This window comes from Ciconia boyciana, chromosome 3 (genome assembly GCF_034638445.1).
Source record: "Ciconia boyciana chromosome 3, ASM3463844v1, whole genome shotgun sequence".
In the NCBI taxonomy this organism is placed as follows: domain Eukaryota; kingdom Metazoa; phylum Chordata; class Aves; order Ciconiiformes; family Ciconiidae; genus Ciconia; species Ciconia boyciana.
The window spans coordinates 82,647,519-82,671,454 of record NC_132936.1 but is presented as its reverse complement, the minus strand read 5'-3'; the positions used below and the strand labels follow the sequence as shown (position 1 = coordinate 82,671,454).

Below are 23,936 nucleotides of genomic sequence, written 5' to 3'. Positions count from 1 at the left end.
GTCAGATGGAAAGCCGTTGTACAAATGCCAAATGCCTCCCAACCCAGCAAGAGAATAAAACATTAGTTGCAAAGCCTACATGGCCCATCGTTTCCCGAGAACCTGGAGAATGCTTTGACACCAACCGGAATAAACCCATCCCCGCAGAGAAGCCAGGCACTTTGAAACAGACGGATGGCTAAGGATGAACAGGATGAACGCCTGCTTCCGGAGCAAGCTTTCTGGGGCTTACCCTGCCACTCCTGACAGAATACAGGTGGTCGACAGTCTAGGAAGGGATGGGATATCCCCAACGTGTTTTACTGTGGATGGTTATTTAAAGAGATTCCTCTTCAAGCAAAATTTAAAGATTCTAGTAAAGGTTCAGGTAGAACTTGTTTTGGCAGGGGGCGGGCAATCATTTGTGAGATTATTCCCTTTCTCCCAAAATGTTAAGTTTATCAATAATGTGAAACCACCTTTAAAGTGACATTTAAACAAGCAAGTGGAATTTTTCTAAAGCTTTAAATGACCCAGTCCTTTGAAGCCACCGCTGGGAGTTATACCCACACTTCTTTCTCCCAGCCATGCAAGGCTGCAGAAGAGCAAAGTTCGCTTCTTAGAACAATCTTAGAAGATGACTGCTAGTGCATTTCTTTCCCATATTAGTTAGAACCTCTCTAGATAAATCTATTCTTCCAAACATGTTCAGACTCTCAGCCCAGCTTACTGTATTAGTACAGGGAGGAGGGGAAGCCACGGAAGGGGAGCTGTGCTTTTAAAACTAGCAACTGGATTCTCTTCAACCAATTTAACTTCTGACCTTCTCAGCTGTTGGATCAAGTTGTTGCAGCAGGCATCGAGCCATACAAGTAAAACATAAAGGCATGCAAGTTGCTCTGCATTCGCTCTCTGGCTGTTGAGCTACTTTCAAAAGAAAGGTACATGTCAGATTAAAGTAAGTTAAAATCTTTAATTAAAGATTAAAATCTGCTGCCCATCAGAATAATTGAAATTGAAAAGTTAAATTGATTTTTTTTTTTACTCCCATGTCACAGATAACTAATTGGGGCAGTAGGGTAAGGAAAAAAAAAAAAAGAAAAGTAGTAGCATCAATCAGTAGAGAACAAGTCGCCGAGTAAGGAAGAGCGTGCTGGAGTCCCACATTTTCCTAACTGCTTTCTAGGTTTCTTCTGAGCCTAGGTTCAAGCAGTTGCTGTGAATGACTGCATGGTGAGCTGTTAATCTCATTTTTACATGTATTCTAGAAATCTGGATATAGCTTAAAATGAAAGTTAAATAGATAAAATATTAAAATGTTTTGAGAAAGTTTAATCTTACAGATATAAACTGAAAGAATGGTATATTTACCAGACCAGAGGACTCTGAATGAGAACTGTGCTTTATTCCTTTCTGTCACCAACAAGCTGAGTGACCAGTGGCAAGCTAGTTATCCTTTTTGTGCCAATGATCTTTAATGCAAAATTGAAATTGCCTAGTTTCTACAGCAAAAAGTGTTGTACAAGGAGAGAGTAGAGTTGTCTTATAGAATAATCATTTGTTTTTTCAGTAAGCTACAGAGTCACCCAGCGTTAATGTTTTCAGTATGTTCTCTGAACTGAATCACAGCCCCAGTGAAGTGAGAGCAAAAGTTTCTACCTTCCTCAGTGGGTCCCACATTTCACCCTGTGTGTCTGTGTATCTTTGAGTCTCAGGCAGGACTCATACCAATGAAGATATGAAACAAAACAGCAAGTTTATGAAAGGCACAGAAAACAAAAACTTTATTTTGCTTTTGCTTGAAAACACACCTCTGCCTCCCCTGACTAAAGTGCCAACATCTATAAATTTAAGAACAAGTACATTATTATATAGATTTTATTACAAAGTTTTAGCAAAAAAAGAACAGAATGTAAAAAGTATACATGAATTTAACAGGTCTTTAGAAAAAATATTTAAAAAATAGTGAAAATCATGCTTGTCCCTGAACGTAGAATTCATAGTTTGCCTTTAACACAAATTCGAAGTAAGCATTACATTTCAAGTTGCCAAGTTCATTTGCTTGCAGCAAGTCCTTCACCTCCGGTAAATATTCACTTAACTGAACTCCTACAACACAAAACCTTTTATTACAGCACTGATAAAAGTAGTTTGCATTAGCAGTTAAGATGATTTTTAAGCAAACACCTGTGCCTGCCTCAGTTAAATTACTCTTTTGGAATTGAAAAAAATCTAATTCTACTATACATGTCAAGAAATACAATAAAGCTTAAGTAGCCTGTAAAACTGAGTTTAAAAAAAAAATTCTACCCGAACAGAGCTTCTCAGTGAATTTATGATTAAACCTAAAATCCTTAAATCTAAAATCCAAGTCTTTATATAACACTTCACCAAAATTAAAAAAATTTTAAAATTAAAAAAATAAAGAGAAAAGAAAGATCAGTCATATAATAAATAGTTATATCATCAGTTGCAACATTTCAGTCTGGGTTGTGAGATTCTCACAAAAGGAAAGAAATTGACAGGATTGAACACACAAAACCAGAACTGTTCTGAAGAACTTAATTTTTGTATTTTTGACATGGAGCCTTCCCTGTTCTGGAAAAAGTTCACATGCAGTAATATTTAAAACTGACTTTGACTTGAAATTGCTTCCCTCCTCTCCCACCCCCCACAGCTGTAATTCCCACAGCCATAACTTCCCATGGTCAGCTTTAACGGGGGGTGGGGGGGGTGGGGGTGGGTGTTCATTTTTTTTGTGGTTTTTTTTTTTTTTTTTTTTGCTTTTGGGGAGGGAAAACAAAAACAAAAAAACATTTAAGCTAAAATAGATTAAGCTTTTCTGGGCGACAGACAAATAGTTACTAATCCCTTATCTTACAGAAGATAGGTACTTAACTCCAGGAGACATACTTTACTGTACAATAAGAAACTGCTAAAAATCCGATGGCTGCCCTACTAAGCAAATAATTTGAGGGTACTAAGGTTATAACCAAGAAATCTGCTCATCTCTTATCCCCTCAACATTTTACAGAGATAGAATTAGCTCCATATGATTGTAATTATCTAGTGGAATGCATATGGAAGTTTTTATTACTCTGAGAATTTATTAACACTACTTCTTATATATTAGTGTTCATCTTAAGCAGCTTTTGAATCAACTAAACAATTGCAAGAAGTTCAATTATATTTAAGTACACTTTACCTTCTTTCAATAGTTTTTGTAATATTTTCACAAATATACTATCTTTAGATGCTTCAATTGGATCATCTTTACCATCTGAACTGGACCATCTGCAAGTCAAAGAATAATTTGTGGAAAGAATTGCACAGATGAAATCAAATGAAAACTAACAAGAAAAAATACGCAGGAAATCTGATAAATTATCGAAGGTGATTAACACATGTTCACATGTAAGTGTTATGTGCTTGGCTATAGCTCAGAGCAAGATGATTATTCTATCTTGTGTTAATGATTCTTTATTCCAAGAGTAAAACTGCAATAAAATTGCACTACTATAATGTAGTCTAGTTAGGAGGTCAATAGAAATGCTTCCCACCTTCTAAACCGTAAAAGAAAACAGTATTTCTTTGATAAAAGCAAAAATATTATCCATCAAGATAAGAACTACCTGTTCTCAGTAATTCTATTTTACGATGGAGATGATGCAAGTATAGATTTTTTTTGTGGTAGAATAAAGCCAGAGCAACAATTTGCTAACATATTTAAAAAAAAACAAACCAACAAAACCAAAACAAAAAAGCAAACACAGAAAAGGAAAGAGGAGGGGGAAAAAAAGTGAAATCTAAGTTGCAGGCCTGTAACAGCACACACAGACACAAAACAAATACAGTCTATCTCATTTGTGATTAAATGTGAAGGTGAAGACTCGTGAATGCAAGTCTCATCTGTGATAGAAAAATATGTTTGGGATTTTCTTAAGAGAAAGATTATTTTAAATGACAATTTTTCATCTTTGCAAGAGCTTTATGTGTAGCAGTTTTAAGTCAACACCAACCTAACTTCTTTTGCTGTGGTTCTAACCTTTCAGTTGTTAAAATTTCCTGTTCCATATGTTAAACTGCCAGACAAAACCAGTTCTCATATCACTCCATAAACTAACATGAACTTCCTTGGGCCAATGGGACATGCTTGCAACAGATCTGGACCTGGCTCCCAGAAGCTATTACTGACAAATCCTCTGTACTTCATGGAAACCATGGTTTTACCCTGGGTGTCACTTAAACTCCCAGACTTCCAGGATGTCATCTTTAATTCTACTGGGAAGAATGTGAGGAAAGGAGGAAGGGAAGGGGCAGGGGGATTTGAGGAAACAAATCACTCTTAGGCACAGAGGAGGATAGCGAGGACCCTACCAGCACGTCAGGAGCACGCTCAGCAAGGCTCTCCATTCTACCCAAGAACCTTACTGCCATTTGTAGCTGTTAAGCTAGAAAACAGATGCCATCCTTAAAAGTAGGTACTGTAACATGTCAAACACTTACTTTTGCACACCAATGAAAGTTAACACTACCTCTTTTGAAACAGCAATCAATCTCTTTGTAAGCCTTTGTGAGCCTTGCTGGACTGGAAACTCAACCGGGACATCAAGTTTTCTGAACACTATTCAGTGCAAAGTGATCTCAAATTGCATCTGGTTAGCTAGTACAGTGGGCAAAATCTTGCGAGCATTACATATGATTTGAATGGTTTAAATATGATGTCCAAAACTCTGTTTTCAGCCCAGGGTAGACAGGACGTAAACCAATTATTGGACTGATGCCATGTAGGAGTTCTAGATTCTTCTGTCTTGAAAATAATAGGAAGGGAAGAAAACACTTGGAATAGTATGAACCTGTTTCTGCGTATTATCTGTGTCATATGTGACAATAACTTATTCATGCAACTAGGAATTTATTTTCTACAGGCCACTGTCCTTTGGAATCTACCCATAAGTGTGAATCCAAATGCTGCTTATTTCCATTTTAATCACAAATGGCACAGTGCATTTGGAATGCATTCTCTCCTCATCTTTTCTTCCTTAGGTCCTCTTGGAACATGGATGGGAGCTAGAAAAGCTGGATAACTTCTGAAAATTAGAAAGGAAAGGGAGGAAATGCCATTTGCGTTATTTAACCTGGGAGAGAACAGTAGCACTGCTTGATGAGAAGATTCTTCCGACCAACTTGATTCAGCCTGTATTTGGTGTTGAACATCCATATGAGTGGCTCTTTTAAACAGTATTTAAGGCTTCAATATCTTACAGTCAAGAATGCAGCTTTAACTCAAAAGAGGTCATGAACTTGTTGATGTGGTTCAATGGCCAAAAATAAGTGAAATAAAAGTTTGCAGGAGTGACCTCTGCACATGTTGCTCTTAAAAAGCTTCTATCTGAGATGCTTCAAAGGAAAAAAAAGTTTCAGCATTGGTCATTTCTTTTACCCTAGCAAAGGGTTCGAGAATGAAAGCTGCGTGGGTACATTTCTGTCTCAGGTGGAGAGAATACACAGTAGGTTGCCAGTGAGCTAAGCGAACAAAGTAGTACAGATTTTTTTTTTGCTGGTCTTTCACTTTACAAAAAGACACATTCGGATCAGATACTTTATACTTTACTAACCTTAAACTATGAAATTCAATCTTTTCAGTGAGCTAGAGAATAGTATACTAATATGTAATTCTGGAAAAGCTATGTCACAAATACTTCCAGTAATTTACATTCAGATTGGACTTACCCATCTCGTCGGAGAGCCTTACAGAGAATTTTAAGTTTAAGATCGTTCACATCTACTTCCTCTTCCTTCAATTCATATAAGGAGAAAAGACAGGTAGGTTAATTTTTTTCTTTCTTTTTTTTTTTAAAGAAATAATCACTCTGTCACAAAGATTATACCAATGAATTAGATTCTTCAATTACTGAACATTGTGTTTAAACACATGCTATTTTAGCAGATGACCTGATCAGACTGATGAAACACCAAAGACTGTTCATTTCCATTTGAAAACATGGCTCAGACTTTCTACATCACCACACGACTGCTGAAGACTACCTACCTCAATTTGAAAAAGGGCCTATTTAAAAGGACATGAACAAATACCAATTTGTAAAACAGTGTATTCTAGGCAAGTGTTATTTTAAAATGTGCTAAATGGTGACTGAAGTCAAGGCTCTTTTTTCAGCATGGCCAAGCTAACCAGTATGCATTAGTGTCCACATTAGGATGTATGTTTTATGAATATATTAGTAAATGTCTTCAAAGAGACACATTTGTCTTGGAAAGGGCAGTCCCTTCATTGCACAGAAACTTTGAGATAATTGGTGTCAGAGCCCCTTTTAAAATATAAGGTCAGGAAAAAGACCATATATTTTTTTTTCCACCTCTCAACATCCTGAAGCATCACATGTACTTCAAATTCCCCTCATAAAAGAAACCACAAACTCTTCAATTTACAAGCCTGGAAGCAAGATGATAGGTCTCGACTTTATGCTACGCTTTTGCAAGAGAAAAGTAGGGAAAACTAGGGAGCAGCTAGTTTTTAGATTCTAATCTAAACCACCATCTCTAATTTGTGCCAAATGGTCCTACTCAAGTTGTTAGAGACTCAAATATCTGAGCAAAAAATAGTTTTGAATTTCATGTTTTTGGAGTGACATTTATTCTGTTTAGATGTAAAAAACCAATATAGTTGTGTCTGTTCATGAATTGTGTTGACAAAATTTAAGAGGAAAACTAATTTAAAAGAAAGAACCAAATGAGTTCACTCAAGTTTCTTTTACTGCAAAACATTATTATTTGGACTATTTATGTGCTAAAAATGAAGGGGGAAGTTAGAAAAAAAAAGCACTGAATTTTCTTTTTAAACTAAAGAGAACGAATTCAGAGCAACATGCTACTCTAAGTAGTAATACTCTTTCGTTCAGTACACAAAATATAATATAGTACTAAACACAGGACAAGTAAACATATTCATACATATAGCAAAAAAACCCCCTAGTTAATAACAGTAATGTTCTTAAAAAGAAAAATTGATAAAAGAAATGCCTTTAAAAACAATTTAATATCAATTTTAATTTTAAAACCAATTTAATTATAAAGACATTTATAATTATAAAACCAAAATTACTGAAGGCCAACAAAATGGCACAATGGTGTTTACAAAGCACTACTACAGAGAGGATTTTAACTTGGAACTCTACCCAGACTAGCAGGAATTGGGATAATCAGCAAAGAGCTCTAATTTTCAATTGGTAAGGAATACTTTCACTGAAATAATACAACTTCAGCTTTTTAGCAAAGACTTGTTAATTCAGGTTTGATGCTCCTCAGAAGTTGATTTATTCATGCTTAGTGGAAAATTACTCCTGACGAGACACTAGATCATACAACGAGATGCAGTGAGAAAGCAGATAGCAAATCTGTGGTTTGATGCTATTTACATGTTAATATTTGCATGTTAAAAAGCTGATGAATATCCCACATTATCTCATGACAATCAGAGAAAGTGCCAATAGGGAAGACACAAGAACTAAACTAATGAAAACATGATGTTCATCCTGTTTGCAGAAAGCCTGTAGGGAAGCAAGGCTCTAAAAAAGAAACTATAAATGGGAAGTGAAGATGAGGAGTGTCATTTTTCTTAAGTGATCTAAACCACATTTGGCATTAAATCTCCAGTGACTTAAAAACAAACTGAAAAAACACATCAGGGGTTATTTTTAATTACCGTACATAAGCTAATATGTTAACTAACTACAGCTGCACCATCCTAGCTTAAATAAATTTTAAAAAGTCTCTGAATTAGAAATCCTTCAAAAACTTTTCCTACCTCATCAATATATTCCAGTAGATCAAGTGCTTTCTTGAAGTCATACTCATTGGCCCTTCTGTTCTCATGACATATGTACATCTATGATATGAGAGATTAACGTAGAGAATTATTTTTAGCATACAAACTAATGTAACTGATATCATGGACAACTCATTGTGGGAAGACCACCATGTATTTTCCACTTACATGACCTTCTCATGAAAATATGTCTTGATTCAACTGCAAGTATTTTTATAGTAAGGCATATACTTAAGGTTTTAGAGCAGCATTCCACCTACATGACAATGGTCTGTGGACAAATGATATTGGATATAAGGCTGCTAGGTTTCAAATTTAAATGCCATTTAAGGCTGTAACATTCCTGGACTACTGTAGCCAGAGCTCAGCTCCACAAATAAGCTCTCAGAATTATTTTGGTAATTAAACTCAAAGCAGTACTTAAGCACACGTACTGCCTTTCACCTTTTAAAACCAGACAAGTTTGCTATCAATATTTCACACCCACCCAACAAAATTCTAAATTAGTACTTAAAAAGAAAATTAACATGAATGCTCTTTTTATTTACACTTTCCGAGTTTCATTCTCACATTGCGAGTAGCAAGCATGAACACTGGTTTGACAATACAGAGAATTCAGAAGGAAAACTGTCATGGTGCCAGTGCTTGCCAAGTCATGAGTGACACTTCCTAGTCTCCCCTAATTCCACAGATAGTCTCACTTAAAGATACAGGTAATGACTTCAGAATCTGCTATTAGCATTATTCTAAGAAAACGAGGAGAATGTAAACAAGCACACTATCAGCTTTTGATTTTCCACAGGATTACAGGAAAAGTAAGGAGTTGCAAAACTGACATCTAGACAGGACCAGATTTGTTTTACAATATATCGTTGTTGCTCATTGAATATTTTTGTGTGCATCACTGGATGGTAAAAATATGCTGCCAACAAGGCAGAAACAAAAAGGCTACTAGTTGCTGGCTACCACCAGAAAGGGGTGTGGAAAGGGAGTCAGTGCTATTAGTGATCCCAGTACTGGAGCAATTTATGTTTTTGTTTGGGGTTTTTTTTTTTTGTTTGTTTTTGAAAAAGAAGGGAGGGGGGGGAAAGTAGAAAGACTCCAGGTGCCTCTTTGCAAGAGGTGACCAAGACCCTCTTTCTTCCTGCTTCTAGCCCTTTCTTTTTCTAGATTGCAGCATCCTTCCACTAAGGTGGAATTCTTTGTTCCTTCTGCCTTCCAAGTTCTGCCCTACTGAGAATATAACACAAGGTAAAAATTGTCTCATAGCCAAAAACTGGCTTAGACCAGTAAATCAACTTCTGACACTGATTTGATTTGCTTTTTCTCCTAGCAGCACTCTAAAACACACATTCAACAAAAAGAAATTTGAACTAAAACCAGCATTCTGAAGTCTGGTGCTGGTAGAAACTAAGCAAAGATAAACAAATTCATGTATCAGATCTTTAGGTGCTTAGCAAGTCATGTAAGGGATAAAGACAGCTGTGATCATCTCATTTATTTTATTGCACAGAGGCAGAAAACATACTGGAACGTTACCTGTGCAATGAAGAAAATGTGAGATACTTACATCAATGAGCTGAGATGCAGACAACACTGGCATATCATTGAGGTTCAACTGTTTCTCTGCCAGTAATTGTTCAGGAAGTGTCTCCTGATGTAACAGGAAGCGTTCCTGTTCTGATATTTCTTGTAGTCATTTAAGGAAATGAATGTTTCACATTATTAAAATGTTATAATACATTATATGAAACAGTAATAACTGTCAAGTCACAATATTATTCAGGTCTACAAGTGTTTGTTATGAAGCATTCTATTTGGACACTTATCTATGTTCCTGAAGCACAGAAATACTTCCACTACAATATTGTCATCCTGGTGAACTACATTTTTACTTTCCACTCAGGCTTTCAGTGTAATGCAGACTGATAACGCCTCTTTTCTCTCAAACCACAAAATGAATATGTAGGATTGGAGGGAAGTTGTTGCACTACGCAGGAAAGTAAGGTGGTTGCAATTTTTGGCAGCTACGTTTTGGCTGAAGACTTGTGCCATGGACCTACTCCATCTCATGAATTACTCAATTTTTGATTGTTTTATTTTCCAGTATAATCTGCCTCAGGGTTCTAAACTTATTAGGTGGAAACAATCAAAATGGAATCATTTCAGCCACAGTATGTGAACGCTGCCCCCCCCCACCCCCCCAAGTTCCATTGCATGCTAGAAAGGAGCATTTTATCTGTTTAAATGGATAAGCAGAATGCAGCAGAAATAATTATTTTTTATCAATAGAAAACTGATACACAAAGAGCGTAAGTTTTAAAAGCTATGTCATGTATCATACAGAAACATGTAGCAGAGTGAAGTCCAGATCAAGTTTTGAGAGTCCATTACTCTACTGAAATAAAGCTTTGATTTCCTCATTTTTCTACAGTTTTCCTATTTAAAGATGAGATTGTTCACATTAGCATAGGTTTTTCTCACAGCGATGAGAAAAAACAAATTTCAACTTCAAGATTTCATGCAATGCTTTATAATTTAGAGGACAGATGATATATTACTATTACAAGCTAAAAAGAATTCCTGAAGCCTACTTCATTATCATAATTATCCCCAGCCTTTTTCAACAGGACTTCTTTTAAGAATTGTAAAAAACATACATGGATAAATATGCAGATAAATAGAAGGAAGCTTCACTAGTAACCTTGAGTAATACTTCAAAGCTTTTCCCTGGTGGCCAGTATTAGCTTAACTATAAGTGTAGAATTGCTTGTACACAAACTCACAGCAACACGTGCTGCACAAACAGTATCAGGAAAAGGGTATTTTCCAAAGTGACAGGAATGGCAGAGCAGTGGAACCTGTTGCGTTTGGTAATGAAGCAGAATAAGTATTCCTACTTTTCCCATTAACATCCTTTCAGTTAGAGCATAATGAAAACACTGTCACCGTAACCTTTCTAGAGACAGGGAGAGTAAGAAGCTGAGAAAGCAATTCTTGATCACAAATGTATGTATTTGCAGGTACATTATTACAATACAACATAGTTACAGGATTTCCTTGTACAGCCTAAGAGCCTCAGGACTTGAGAAGAATTCAAAATTGAGAGCCATTCAATAAACAGGCTTTAAGAAATTAAATAATTTTTATCTTGCATCTGAAATATAAAATGCAGCTTCATCTACTCCAGAACTGTCTAATGACTTCTCAAAAAGACTGTGCAGCTTGTTATTTATGCCAATTTTTAGTGTGTTATTAGGAAAAGTGAAAAGGTACGAATTTCCCTTGCTCATAGTCCTAACTCGCAGGTGAAGGCGAATACTAAGGTTACTGCCTTATGCTGTCTCCCTTATCCTTCCTGCAATGAGCAAAACCATCAGCCCGTTTATCCTTATGTGCTGGTTTTGGCTGGGATAGAGTTCTTCTTCATAGTAGCTAGCATGGCGGCTATGTTTTGGATTTGTGCTGGAAACAGCATTGATAACACAGGGATGTTTTAGTTACTGCTGAGCAGTGCTTACGCAGAGTCAAGGCCTTTTCTGCTCCTCACCCCACCACACCAGCAAGTAGGCTGGAGGTGCACAAGAAGTTAGGAGGGGACACAGCTGGGACAGCTGACCCCAACTGACCAAAGGGATATCACAGACCATATGATGTCATGCTCAGCATATAAAGCTGGGAGAAGAAGGAGGAAGGGCGGGGACATTCAGAGTGATGGCGTTTGTCTTCCCAAGTAACCGTTACGTGCAATGGAGCCCTGCTTTCCTGGGGATGGCTGAACACCTGCCTGCCCATGGGAAGGAGTGAATGAATTCCTTGTTTTGCTTTGCTTGTGTGCGTGGCTTTTGCTTTCCCTATTAAACTGGCTTTATCTCAACCCATGACTTCTCTCACTTTTACTCTTCTGATTCCCTCCCCCATCCCACTGGGGGGGAGTGAGCGAGCAGCTGCAGCTGTGTGGGGCTTAGTCACTGGCTGGGGTTAAACTTCAATGCCTTACCACATTAAGTTAGAGCCCTCAGCCTAATAAATTAACTATCTACAAAATTAACATGATTCTAATTCAATAACTTAATTAGTCTGTTCTTTGCTTTTCTCTGTTTTTATTTCTTACCTTCTATTTTCTCTTGCAGTATATCTTCTGAGAAGTCAGATGCCAGTGCAGCTAATTTGCTCAAGCCAAGAAGTGTTTTCTTCTTTGCAAAATATCGGGTCTCCATATTTGCTAAAGTCTGCAACGTTCTGTGAGCCTGAAATTAATAAAGATGTTAGAAATCAGTTTTAGAAGTTAACATCAGAAGGTTAAAAGATAAGGATTTAATCTGAACTGCAGTCTCACAGCTATTTATTGTTTGTAATGCTATAACCCTTATTTTTTAAAGTTGTACAACTTGCACAGTAAAACTCTGCATTACACTCTCAGGAAGAGATATAGTTCTATTCCAATTAGATAAAAAAACCATTTTCATTGCTAATCAAGAAAAACTATCTTATGAGCAAAGGATAAATTGCAACTTCACGTATTATACCTCCGGGATCTTATTCAAGGCTTCGCCATAAAAGCCAGGCAAATATGCTTTGACAGGACAACTTCGCATTCAGATTGATTTACTTAATTCAGGAACTTGAAAAACAGAATTATACGTATAACAACTGCAGTAACCAAACATTTAGGCAAAAATTTTCCTGTCAGACAAAGGAACAGAAAATTTCTGAGCACTTACTCAGAAATAAACTATCCAGACTGTATTACTTGTGTATTTTAGAATCCTTGTCCCCTCTTCATATTGCTTTGCTATAATAGACAAAACCTCAGTTAACACAAATGGAATATTACAAGACTGTCAGGGTGGGGTTTGGGTTTTTTTGTTGTTGTTGTTGGTTGGGGTTTTTTGTTGGTTTGGTTTTGGTTTTTGTATGGGTTTTTTTTAAGGGGCATAAAGTATTATCAACCTATAATTTGCAGTAGGATAAGTGCTTCCATGCTCTGCGTGCTTAATAAACGTGCACGTGGATTGGAAGAAGCCATTTTTCTTTAGAATTAGTTTATTTGCTAAAGTGAAATACATTCATAAATCTAGCAGAAGGAAGGGAAGACTGACCAACAGGAAGTAGGGAAAGAATAACTGGGCAGCCTACAAGGCAGCAAAGAATCAAGTTTAAAAACAATGTCACATTAACCTATCCACATGCACATTAGCTACTAAAAAAAAATATTGCTTTTATACTATAAGTGATTAAAGTAATCAATACCTTTTTTACTTTTGTGATACCTCCAAATTCCTTTGCTTTAAATAGTTAGTTTTGAAATATAAGTTTCAGTTTTTCCCTTGCTGGATAATCTGATAATACTATTAATATTCACTGTAAACTCCCAATTCCATCAAAGTGGTGATCACACAGCCATATAAAACTTCCTTGATACAAAATATTAGTCACCAACAAGGGATGAAAAGCAGCCCTAATTTCCATTACATGGTGCAGTGGCTTATATGATATACCAGATGGTGCCTGGAGGGAGGCTTTTGGTACTCCATTAATAATCTGTCACCCCTCCCTTAAGTCACCTAGATAATCATCAAAAGAAGACAGCTTAGGAGTCAGAACTAGATAATTTGCCTACTTGAATATGTACTTGACTCATTTAACATATGATATTTCAGTTTGGTTGTATTAAGAAACCCTACCTTTTGCAAATCATGACTGTTGATTTCATGTAACCAGCTCAGATGCTCATGAGCTTGCAAGAAACTGGCCAGCTGTCCGTGCTGAGCAATAGGCTGAGATAACAGCTTCCCTCGCTTTCCTTTTTCTAAATACCAGCGAAACAGGAAATCTGAAAAATTCTGAAGATAATAGGAATTTGAATAGATTTTAAGAGTTACATTCAAATATCTTGTTTGTCTTCTAAGGCAAAATGTTTCATAAAATACAATTGGTAAGAACGTGGTAAGAACCTGGTTAACAAAACAAGACACACACACGCAAAAATAACATACCGTTGATGAAAAAAAGCCTTAAGAGTTCTGACAGAAATAGTGTTTAAAGAATTCATCAGCTACAGTGCAAGAGATGCTGATACACACAGCAGGGTTTATCCTTCGATGGATGCAAAGGAAGTGCCAAATGTAAATTCTTCATGTTAACCCACAAGAATGGAAACAGGTATCACATCACCCACAATTCTATCTTTTTTTTTACCTGTTCCTTTCCCCTCCTCAGAACTCTGTGCTTACTACTTCCTTTCATATATAAGTTTGCTTCTGCTGTCACTTTTTTGAAACATTCCCTCCAATCTCCAACTGAACCTACAACCTTACTTTTCTCAGTCATTGTTAAAAACTGTCTTTTAAAAAAAAAAACCACACCTATTTTATCCTCAAAAACTTCAATGTGACATAACTAATCAGGGTTTATGTTTGAGATTTAACTTAGTCTTTTCACAGTTATTTTAGAATAATGCTAAATTTTAATTGCATTAACAATTTAAAAAATAAAGTTTGAAGAGGCCACCGTTCTGATATTCTATCCATTAGACTCGATCTATTCAGCTCTACACCTGCTAAAGTAACTTCTTTGCAAAAAGTGTTACTTTTTTCCTTAAAAAAACCAAACAAACCTCAAGCATCTGAAGAGAACAAATAGAGAATTTATTCACACATACTGCCAAAGAAGGGAATATTTAACCCTCACTATTGAAAACGTTTACTATAATTTCTGTCTGTTACCAATACTTTCGCTTGTTCTTATTAAACAGCCTTTCTGTACTCTATTAGGAAACCTGTAGACTGCAGGATTTCTCTTTCCACAGTTGTTGTGGAAAGCTAAATAAATTGATCTCACTAACTCTCAAATTAGGAAAATTTTGTCCCAGTCCCCCTCACTTCAAGTAGTCTCTATTGCCCTTTCCTTCAGCTTTCCAATTTTTCAGCACACTTAGAGGTTTTTACACCAGGTTTTGACAGACATTGAAAAATTGTCCAACAAGTACCTGGCAGGACAATAAAAAAAAAAAGACCACAGCAACATCCCTATCTTCCTACTCTTCTTAACTACTTTTCTATTTATACATTTAACAATCTTATCTTCTCTTTTGGAAATTATCCTTAAATTTATATTACATTAGTTTAATAAAACAACAGTACACTCACTACAGCACCTCAGCAAGCAGGTCACAAAATGCCGAAAGATGTTAAGAGTGAGACAATGTGTTTGAGGCACAAAAAAGGTCCCATGAAAAGCCACTGCCCCTACAGCTAGCACCCATATTTCTGCTGACTTGTTTTGCAGTCTCAAGGTAAAATGTGCCATTGAGTTCTGCAAGGTGAATCTTGACTCCAATTTTCCACATTACCTCCGTACATCTATGTAAATACATATGCATCAAAAAACCCAGACCCCCCCCTCCAGTAACAACTTTTGCAACATTTCAGGTGCAAATGTATTACAAAACACTGTCTAAAGGAATTAGAAAAAAAGAGTTACCTGATCTGCAAACTGACTCATGTAACGTTGTAATCTGGCCTGGTTGTCTGTCTGCTCACACATTTGCACCAGGATATCAAAGTCACAGTACTTCTCTGCTAAAGCAGCTGCCATCTGATACTGTCCCAGGGAAACTAAATAACCAGGAAGAAAAATAAGTTATATCAAACAAGCTCATCTCTGACTGTTGGATGACTAAGAGCAGAGACCAGAAAAATGAAAACAAGTTTCAAGTGTTTACATCACAGAGATACTTACACATTCCCAAAGAAACATTCACCTTTCTGCATCCATACCGTGTGCGCATGCAAGCTCACGTATCTACCACCTCTTTCCCCAATACAAGAGGGAAGAAGAGAAGTTTAGAATACTAAATCACCAGTATACAACTTATTTTCTCTGAAAATTAGCAGCACCTGCTATTTGTGCTTCTGGGGGAGGGAAAAAAAATCAACTCGTGACTCAATATCTTACCACTTAATTACACAAAGTGACAAAACAGCAGGCAAAGGCTTTTGATAACAAATAGAACAAGTAAAGACAACATAATTTGAATACAAATCCTGTTATTTAAAATATTTCATTTTGGTTCAAATACATATGAGTTAGCAGAACACTCAATTTTGTTTGTAAGGAAATATTAACTTTAGATTGAACATAATGATATAAAATGTGTTTCCAAGCTAACAGAGCCCATGAATGTCAGCAAAACTGACAATGATAGTTTAAGATACTTTTCTTAAGGTTTAAGAATGTTAAAAGGCAGTGATTATTAGACTGTTCTATTTATAGCATTCATTTTTAGTCTAAAAAAATTAAACTTTATAAGCTTACTAAAACTTATTTGCTCAGAGTTATTTCCACTTAACAAGGGGTCTTTGCTTTCAATTACTCATTAAAAACTTGACCACATCTGACTTGTTAAACAGCAGGTTTGATTATTAAATAATCAAGATCTGAAAAGTAACTTTTTCCTTGATAAACACTAAACAAACTTTCAGGCATATAAATTTATGTCAACTAGCAACAATATAAACATTTACAAGTCCATTTATAGGCTATTTTCAGCCACCTGGCACAAGATAAATTCTCTCTAGAAAAATATAACAAGTTAGCAAAAGAAAAAAATTCAAGCAGCAACATGTCTTATTAGAGGTATGGGCGCAGTCTGGGATGCCATTCTATATTCTGTTATTTTGTAAATTTCCCATTAAATCATAAAAACAGTAATTTATACTCTGAAGGCAAACATGTAGAACAAATAGAATTCATACACAGATGCCATTTACTCCATTGGAATTGCATCATTTCCTCATCGAATGGAACATTTAATCCTTGCATTAAGGAAAACAGACAGTACTTACGGAGAGGAGACAGGAGTTCTGATCTTTTCTGCACATATTCCATTTCCACATTGCTGTATCTCTCTTGATCAGCAGGGCGGTCCACAGATTTCAGCTGAGAAACATAGCCATCTAGAAAACAATCCAGTAGTGCCACCAACTGTTCAGCCACAATGCTACGGAGGTTACTGTCCACCTGGGGATACACCACCTTCAGAATGATTCCATGCTGACGTATTATTGCTGTACGAAGGCCGCTAGATGCTTGGGAAAACGACACAGTGAACATTAAAACAATAATCCTATCACCACAGGAATCCATGCTGAAGTATAACAAAAACATTACTACATATAATTAAAAAAATAGAAAGGAAAAAAGCTAATAAACTTTTTAATTTTAAAAATCAAAGCAATACTATAAAAAAAGAAAACCCCAAAACAAACACATACTCCCATCTACCTTTACATATTAAATTTGGCCAAAATGTAGTAAACAAAAAAGAACAGAAACAAAACCACCCTCTGAACTACACAGATCTACGCTGTCAACAATCAATGCCAGCTATTTTTCATAAGACAAGAATCACTTGCACAATCTGTAAGCAAAGTAGAGAATACACACAAGGAAAAGGCAACTCCTGTTAACCTGATTTAAATACTTGGATGTAGTCATCAAGACATAACACCCCAAAATAGCTTGCATGGGTCCTGGTTTTCAAAAGATTTTTATCTTGAGAGCACTAAACAAGCACATACATAGAGGCCACAGGGAAGCTTAAGCACCAGCTGGAAAGTGCTTGCTTCTGCAAACATTTGGTCCGATGTTTTAATGGTTTAATAACATGAAAAACTAAAACACTTAAGGAAGTGGAGAATCATCAGTCCTTTTAAAACAGCTATAGATCACAGTTTATAATTAATTTTAATGTTATGTATCCCATAGGTCTGCAACTGGAACCAGTGCATACTAAAAAAAAAAATTTTTTTCTAAAAAAAGCAGCTTTTTCTCCCAAACTCTGTTTTTGTAGTCAAATTTGCAATGCAAGTTTTAAAGAGTTATCATCAATACTGGACAAAATAAGTGTTCACTGATTCATTCTATTTCATTCACCAAATGGAAACTTTAGCTTCTCCTATTCTTACTGACAACCTTGTAGCAGCTTTTAACATTCGAATCGAAATTCTTGTGTTCTGAAACTCATGAAAAGTACTTTTGTTTAGCATAGATAATTAATAAACTAGTAATAATAATGTCTCACCTGTCCATGGAATATATTCAGGTTCTCTTTCTGGAAGCTCTCCTGTTTTATATAAAGAGGCTCTAGACTGACGATACTGACAGGCAGCTTGTAGCATGTCCTATTTAAAGGCAAGGACATAGATACTTTAAAGTCTACCTGCATATACACAGACCATAAAAGTTGTTGTCTTATAATTTTGAAATTTTTTTTAATATCACCCTTCTTCCTACACCAATTTCTCAGTTGTATAGAAGAGCACATACTGACTGAGCAAGAAACCTCAGTGCTCAAGCATGAGCTCTTCACTCTTTGCTACATACTCATGGCTTTCAAAACTTCCAACAATGCTGCAACTTCTCAAATTCTCTTTAGCAATGGCTCAGGAGGAAAAGAAATGTCCCTAATTCTGCATGAGACCATCTCTTACTTCCCAATATATTTGGAAATGTGAAAAGTGCATTCACTTTTGGTCTCATATCAGTAACTCAGATGTACTGCACTCAACTTGTTGAGTGCTCTTCAATATTTACCTTCCCCTCCCACAAACATTTTAGTTAATGCAGTTCTATACCTTAATGATGTTGTTCACATTGACAACTATCTGGGCCCACTCAATCGATTCAATAGGCAAATCTTTCAGGATTTGTTCCTCTTCTTCTAGTAAGCATTCAAAGATGGAATCTATCTGGGACACCTTAAAGATAGAAAGAAAAATTGCACTGAGCACAAACATATCCATTACCAGCCAATACGTAAAAGCCAACTTATGGGTTGTACAGAAAAATAAACAAATATTAGTAGAAACCACATCAATAGCCAAAAAATATTAAAAGGTATCAACTAGTCAAATGGATAATGAAATCACCAGCTTATATTTCCTACAATACTTAGAATTCAAGAATTGCCTTATTTCTGGACTTAAATCTGGAAGAAAAAAAAAAAATCCTCTTTTTTGAAGGCAACTCCATAAACTTTCATTAAGCATATTCATCCATGTTCTCCTGAAACATTTGGCAGTAGAACCCGTGTTAGATAAAGTATACTGGATAACATACCTGCTTTAAAATAGCAGACTATTATTTCTATTTTCTTTTCTATTTATTTTTTTCCATTAGCAACTACTATCCTCTACAGGAAAAAACTTCCTAAGAATACATGTTTTGTGTATAGTTCTTCTCAAGAAGGAAGAAAGAAATAAAGATGGGGTACTTGACCGGAATCCAGCATAAAGTGAGAACTAGCTTAGATTCACTAATGTTAAAGAGAGGACAAAAAATTATGAGAGACTGAATTGATACAATTCCATCCAGGACAGCTCAAAGTAGCTCTCCTATCTGGAAAGCTTCATACTCTTCAGTTCACCCCTTAAAAATGATAATTTAGCATATGTTTTCTGAGGTACCAGAGAATTTAACTTGTCTTTTTCATTGCTCATCCATGTAGGTTAGCTGGAAATCATAACAACTTTACTTCTGCTACATGAAATTTGTCAGAATTCATGTTTCAGCTGCAGACATAAAAAAGTATGTACACTAAAGTGAGGAAAATACTACCATACCATCCCTATTTAAAGGGAAATTGCGTAAAGTTGAATTGATTTTCAAAGGGAAAAACTTTCAAAGTATACACTGAAGCATTGCAACTTACTACATGTGATACTATACAATGATTCAGAAATAACAGGTTTCTTACCTCTCGAAAGAACACATCTGCAGGGGTAAGACTTGGTGGAATGTCACACTCCCTTTTGTTTAATGCGATCAGTATAGCAGCATTCACTAGATCAGGCAGCCTGGAGTGGTGATTCTTGAGAACAACAGCTGCTGCTAGTTTCTCTGCATGCTCACAGAGCAACAACCGAGTTGCCATCAGCATCCCTCGTACTGGAAAACTGCCCAGACGTTCAAATACACCAACCTTTTGTTAAAAAAAAAAACCAAACAAACCACCACATGCACTTTAAACCGTGTTCTAGAAGAATTACTTTAAGACAAAATACTCTACTGTGTGTGCTGATACCAAAAGAACAGAATTTTACCTGACGAAGAAACTCAATGAAGAATGAATGTGCTTTTGTCTTATCCTCTAGCTGATGAAGAAGAATGAGAGATGTGTTGCTGAAACCAGCTGCTTCTAAAAAGAGAAAAATCTTAGATCAGAGCACTTGATATCTTCATTTCTTTGATAACTGGTTTTTTTTGGCCTCTGAAGTAAATATATTTCTATAAATTTCTATAGCGTTACCACACTGATACTTTTTAAAATATATGCACACACATTTATATATTGCTTACCTTGCTATTTTTAATGTGGTTTTTGAACTCTATCATAGCTGAAGTAAAGCCTCTAGAAGAAATCAAGTATCTTTAGATCAGTACAACTATATTAAAGCACTCAATTCATTATGCTGGTAAAATAGCAGCTCACCAACCTATTCAAGTTTTAGTGAGATTCAAATTCAAATTTTTATCTTCATTGTGGACTAGCTATTGCTAAAATTTATTATGCCCTAGACCACAGCTACAACAAAATAAAGTGTTAACAGGCATTCAGACCTAATTGACTCTGTGTTGCCTGCACAATTCCACTGCACTACATAAATGGTTACCCAGCACTGCTCTAATTTTCTTCTTCCTCAAATGAGCTTGCATCTGAAAAGCCAGCTAACATTTCCGTCTGGACAATCAGGTCCTTAAAGGAGTCACTAAGGATGATGGAAGCTTCCTCATGAGTATCCTCCCAAGTATCTCACCTCAGCAGAATTCTCCAGAGCCCAAGTTATTTTCCTATATCAGAATTCTTGTATATTCTAAGTGTGCTTTAAACCAAAGGACTACCAAGATACAAAAACTCAGGAGAACTATCACTGTGAGCAAAATTAGCAAAACTATTTCAAATAAGCTATCGATTTTCACTTCTTGCTTTAGCCAAGAATAAATGCAGATAAGCTGCCAAATTAAAAATAAAGTTGATTCAGAAAATGCTAAGGATCTGATGCCCAACAATTTCTAACCGGTTGCCTCACAGAAACAGCAGGAAGCATCATCCATCTATAACTATTTACTACATGAACTTTCAAACTAAGTCTCTGCTCAGTAACTGGCAACTGCTGCCTAGAGGTCCTGGGGACAGTTTCAAATTAACACTGTTCATAAGAGAATGGGAAGCATGAACAAATAAGTTTCTTGCTGAAAACATGTCTGCTTTAATCCTTTATGCACAACAAATACCCTAAATTTTTCTAGTCCTCTTTTAGGCAGACAAATACCAACGCCCCAGAGGGATAGGAGCTCACTCTACCCAGGATCCAAGCCTACCAGAAGCAGTGCAGCCACGCTGACAAAGGGCTAAGCATGAACAAATAAACTCTTTCTCTCAACATACCTATTTGTGGAAAATAATTTAGATCTATCCAAGGAATCATGGAAACACTGAAGTGATACCACGTGTTCCTTGCATAAAGTACCCTTCTCAGAAATGTCGTCTTTGCCATTTGTGTTTGCTATATGAAGTCAAGAACCAAGCACATTAGATGGCAAGTTTATCTGTAAGTCTCATAGGATGCATCTTCTAGTCTTTCTGGAAATACATCTAGCAGAGGAATAGGGCAAGGGACACCTATGCCTTTTTTGCAAAGCTTAAATTATAATTTTATCTAGAGTACTATAGACAGTTTTCCACCAAAATCCCCCACAACAACCACCACCAAAAACCCCAACAAAAAACCCCCACACCATTATGTTTACCTTCAGGTACAGATTCAGCCCATCTTGGATCAGAGGCGGGGTAATCATCCATTAAGTCCACACTGATCTGAGTCACTGCCCTATCCAGTTCAGCATCAGAATCCAGATCTGCATTACTTGGAAAAAGCTCAACTACCATGCTTTGTGCATTGACTACATCTTTCCTGAAATAAAAGAAATACAAAGTATGTGAAATAAAAACGATAGGATTATAGGAACAAGAACCACGCAATTAGTAGTATTTTCTGATATGCTTTTTGTAAAGTGCTTTAGATTACAAACATCAAGCATTGTTTGGGCTATCTTTAAACTAATTATGGATAAAAGGTATTCTGATTCTTTTAAAGCAAGTAGGCTGCGCAATCTATACAACAAAAAAGCATAAGCCAGGAAGTGTTTCAAGTCACTTTTTATTTTATTATCCCTATTATTATTTAAGAGAAAAGATCCATCATACGGAGCTAAGTCTGGATGTCTCTGGTAGCTAAGTCACCGAATTTCTATTGCTTACTTGAAAATCCTCTCAAGAGTACATGTAATCACTCCCACAAATGGCAACAGAGTAAGAGCTCTCAGGAAAATTGCTTCAGCAAATATAATGCATTAGTCTTATTTCCTACAACTTCAGAGAATGCTATTCTATTCAGGTCGCCATCCCCGGAAGTATTTAAAAGACGTTTGGATGAGGTGCTTAGGGACATGGTATAGTGGTGGTCTTTGTAGCGTTAGGTTTACGGTTGGACTCTATCTTAAAGGTCTTTTCCAACCTATACGATTCTGTGATTCTGTAAAAGAAGCATCCAAATGCTTAAACCTCCAACATATTAAGTTGTACTGAAGAACTCTATGTAAGAAGTATGCAATATTCACAACAAGCACTGATTTGATTTCATGACTAAAAATTATAGTATTCTGGCTGAGAAGGGATACTGTGATTCTAATATATTACCTGATTCTGGAAATATTTATATTTTTCATGAGACTTTCAGTCTGAATGTTTATATGACCAAGATATCTTGAAATAAAAAACAGCAGTGCATCCAGAAATTGCACAAAGGTTTACTAGAGCAAACTATACTTTTATAAACTGGAATATACTGAGTCTTCTATTAAACCACCTTTCATTATTTGCTCTGCATGAACTGCTTGGCCATCTGGACAGGCCATTGCCACATCTGTTCTGTGGAAGATTTCTCCATTCATTTTACCATACTATTTTTCTGGAAGAAATCTGAATCAACACTATACACATCAAATTATTAATTTCTTCTAGTTTCACAAATATAGCCCAAATTTTAATCAAAATAACATTAAACTTTCATACTGTTTCACATTCTTTTCCTTACTACCTCCTACTTTCTTCTGACCCTGTTTCCAACCCGCTTGTTCACACCCTCAGTGATATCAACTTTCGTATTTGTTACCTATGCTCTCAGATCTTAGCTACTCCAGTCACCTCAGGACTACAGCAATCTTCAGCAGCAGTTCTGTTTATTGACATGTCCACTTGTGAATAGATATAGATTTTCTTTCTAAATTCTGTGCATGTTTACAGATCTTGTCTTGATATCCTTTATTACATGTGCCTAATCCCCTTCATAATCTTCTACCTCACATGCAGCTCTATGTCAAAAGCACTCCTACTTCCTATTATCTTAAATCTGTTCTTTCCAAGCTTTAAGACTCTTCAAGGAGATTAGTCTTAAGAGGCTTTGTGGGTTGGTTTTTTGTTTGTGTGTTTGTTTGTTTAATAACTATATATTAAAAACAATCCCCTCTAAATATAATTAAACTAAGTCTACAGCTCTGTTTATCTTCTTATGTCTCCTCTTCCTCCTTTGTTTACGTCACTCATCTCAACATAAAACCTTTCAGAGGCATTGCATGCCTCCCAACAGTCAGGTTGCTTTAATCAGGATAGTTTGATGAACAGTGTATTTCCTTCCACTCCCACTCCCCCCATATCAGTCAGTCCGAAAAGATATCATCTTGCCACAGAATCTGCCATGCTAGTTAGTCTTCATGGCCACATAAATAGTAATTAAACATATTCAGAAGTACTACTGAAAACAGCTATGCAAATAAAAATGAGGAAGAAAAGGAAAGAATGTTTTTTAACAACAACACACCACTTACTAAAAGAATAAAGAAATCAAAATAACAAAGTTCAAAGTTGTTTCACTGGCAGTAATGTAAAATCACAGAATTTATGCAGAGTAAGTGAAAAGTCATTGAGATTATAGAAGTCTGCTCCTTTCTAGCAAGTATCACTTCTTCACTAGCTCAAGATGTATCT

The 23,936-nt window shown here is 36.1% G+C and overlaps 1 protein-coding gene across 1 annotated transcript in view; it reads right to left on the bottom strand.

Annotated features, from left to right (window-relative positions):
• Window positions 1–1,738: 1,738 nt before the first annotated feature.
• NUP133 (nucleoporin 133) overlaps window positions 1,739–23,936 on the bottom strand; it is a 37,124-nt gene continuing 14,926 nt past the window's right edge. The window contains exons 13-26 of the mRNA XM_072856329.1: window positions 21,641–21,804; window positions 19,933–20,027; window positions 19,587–19,811; window positions 18,466–18,588; window positions 17,913–18,012; window positions 16,675–16,917; window positions 15,311–15,444; window positions 13,513–13,671; window positions 11,940–12,075; window positions 9,396–9,514; window positions 7,805–7,885; window positions 5,713–5,777; window positions 3,185–3,273; window positions 1,739–2,088 (exon numbers count right to left, since the gene is read on the bottom strand). Coding sequence (XP_072712430.1) covers window positions 1,952–2,088; window positions 3,185–3,273; window positions 5,713–5,777; window positions 7,805–7,885; window positions 9,396–9,514; window positions 11,940–12,075; window positions 13,513–13,671; window positions 15,311–15,444; window positions 16,675–16,917; window positions 17,913–18,012; window positions 18,466–18,588; window positions 19,587–19,811; window positions 19,933–20,027; window positions 21,641–21,804 — 1,870 coding nt within the window. The 3' untranslated portion in view covers window positions 1,739–1,951. The remainder of the gene's footprint in view (window positions 2,089–3,184; window positions 3,274–5,712; window positions 5,778–7,804; window positions 7,886–9,395; window positions 9,515–11,939; window positions 12,076–13,512; window positions 13,672–15,310; window positions 15,445–16,674; window positions 16,918–17,912; window positions 18,013–18,465; window positions 18,589–19,586; window positions 19,812–19,932; window positions 20,028–21,640; window positions 21,805–23,936) is intronic.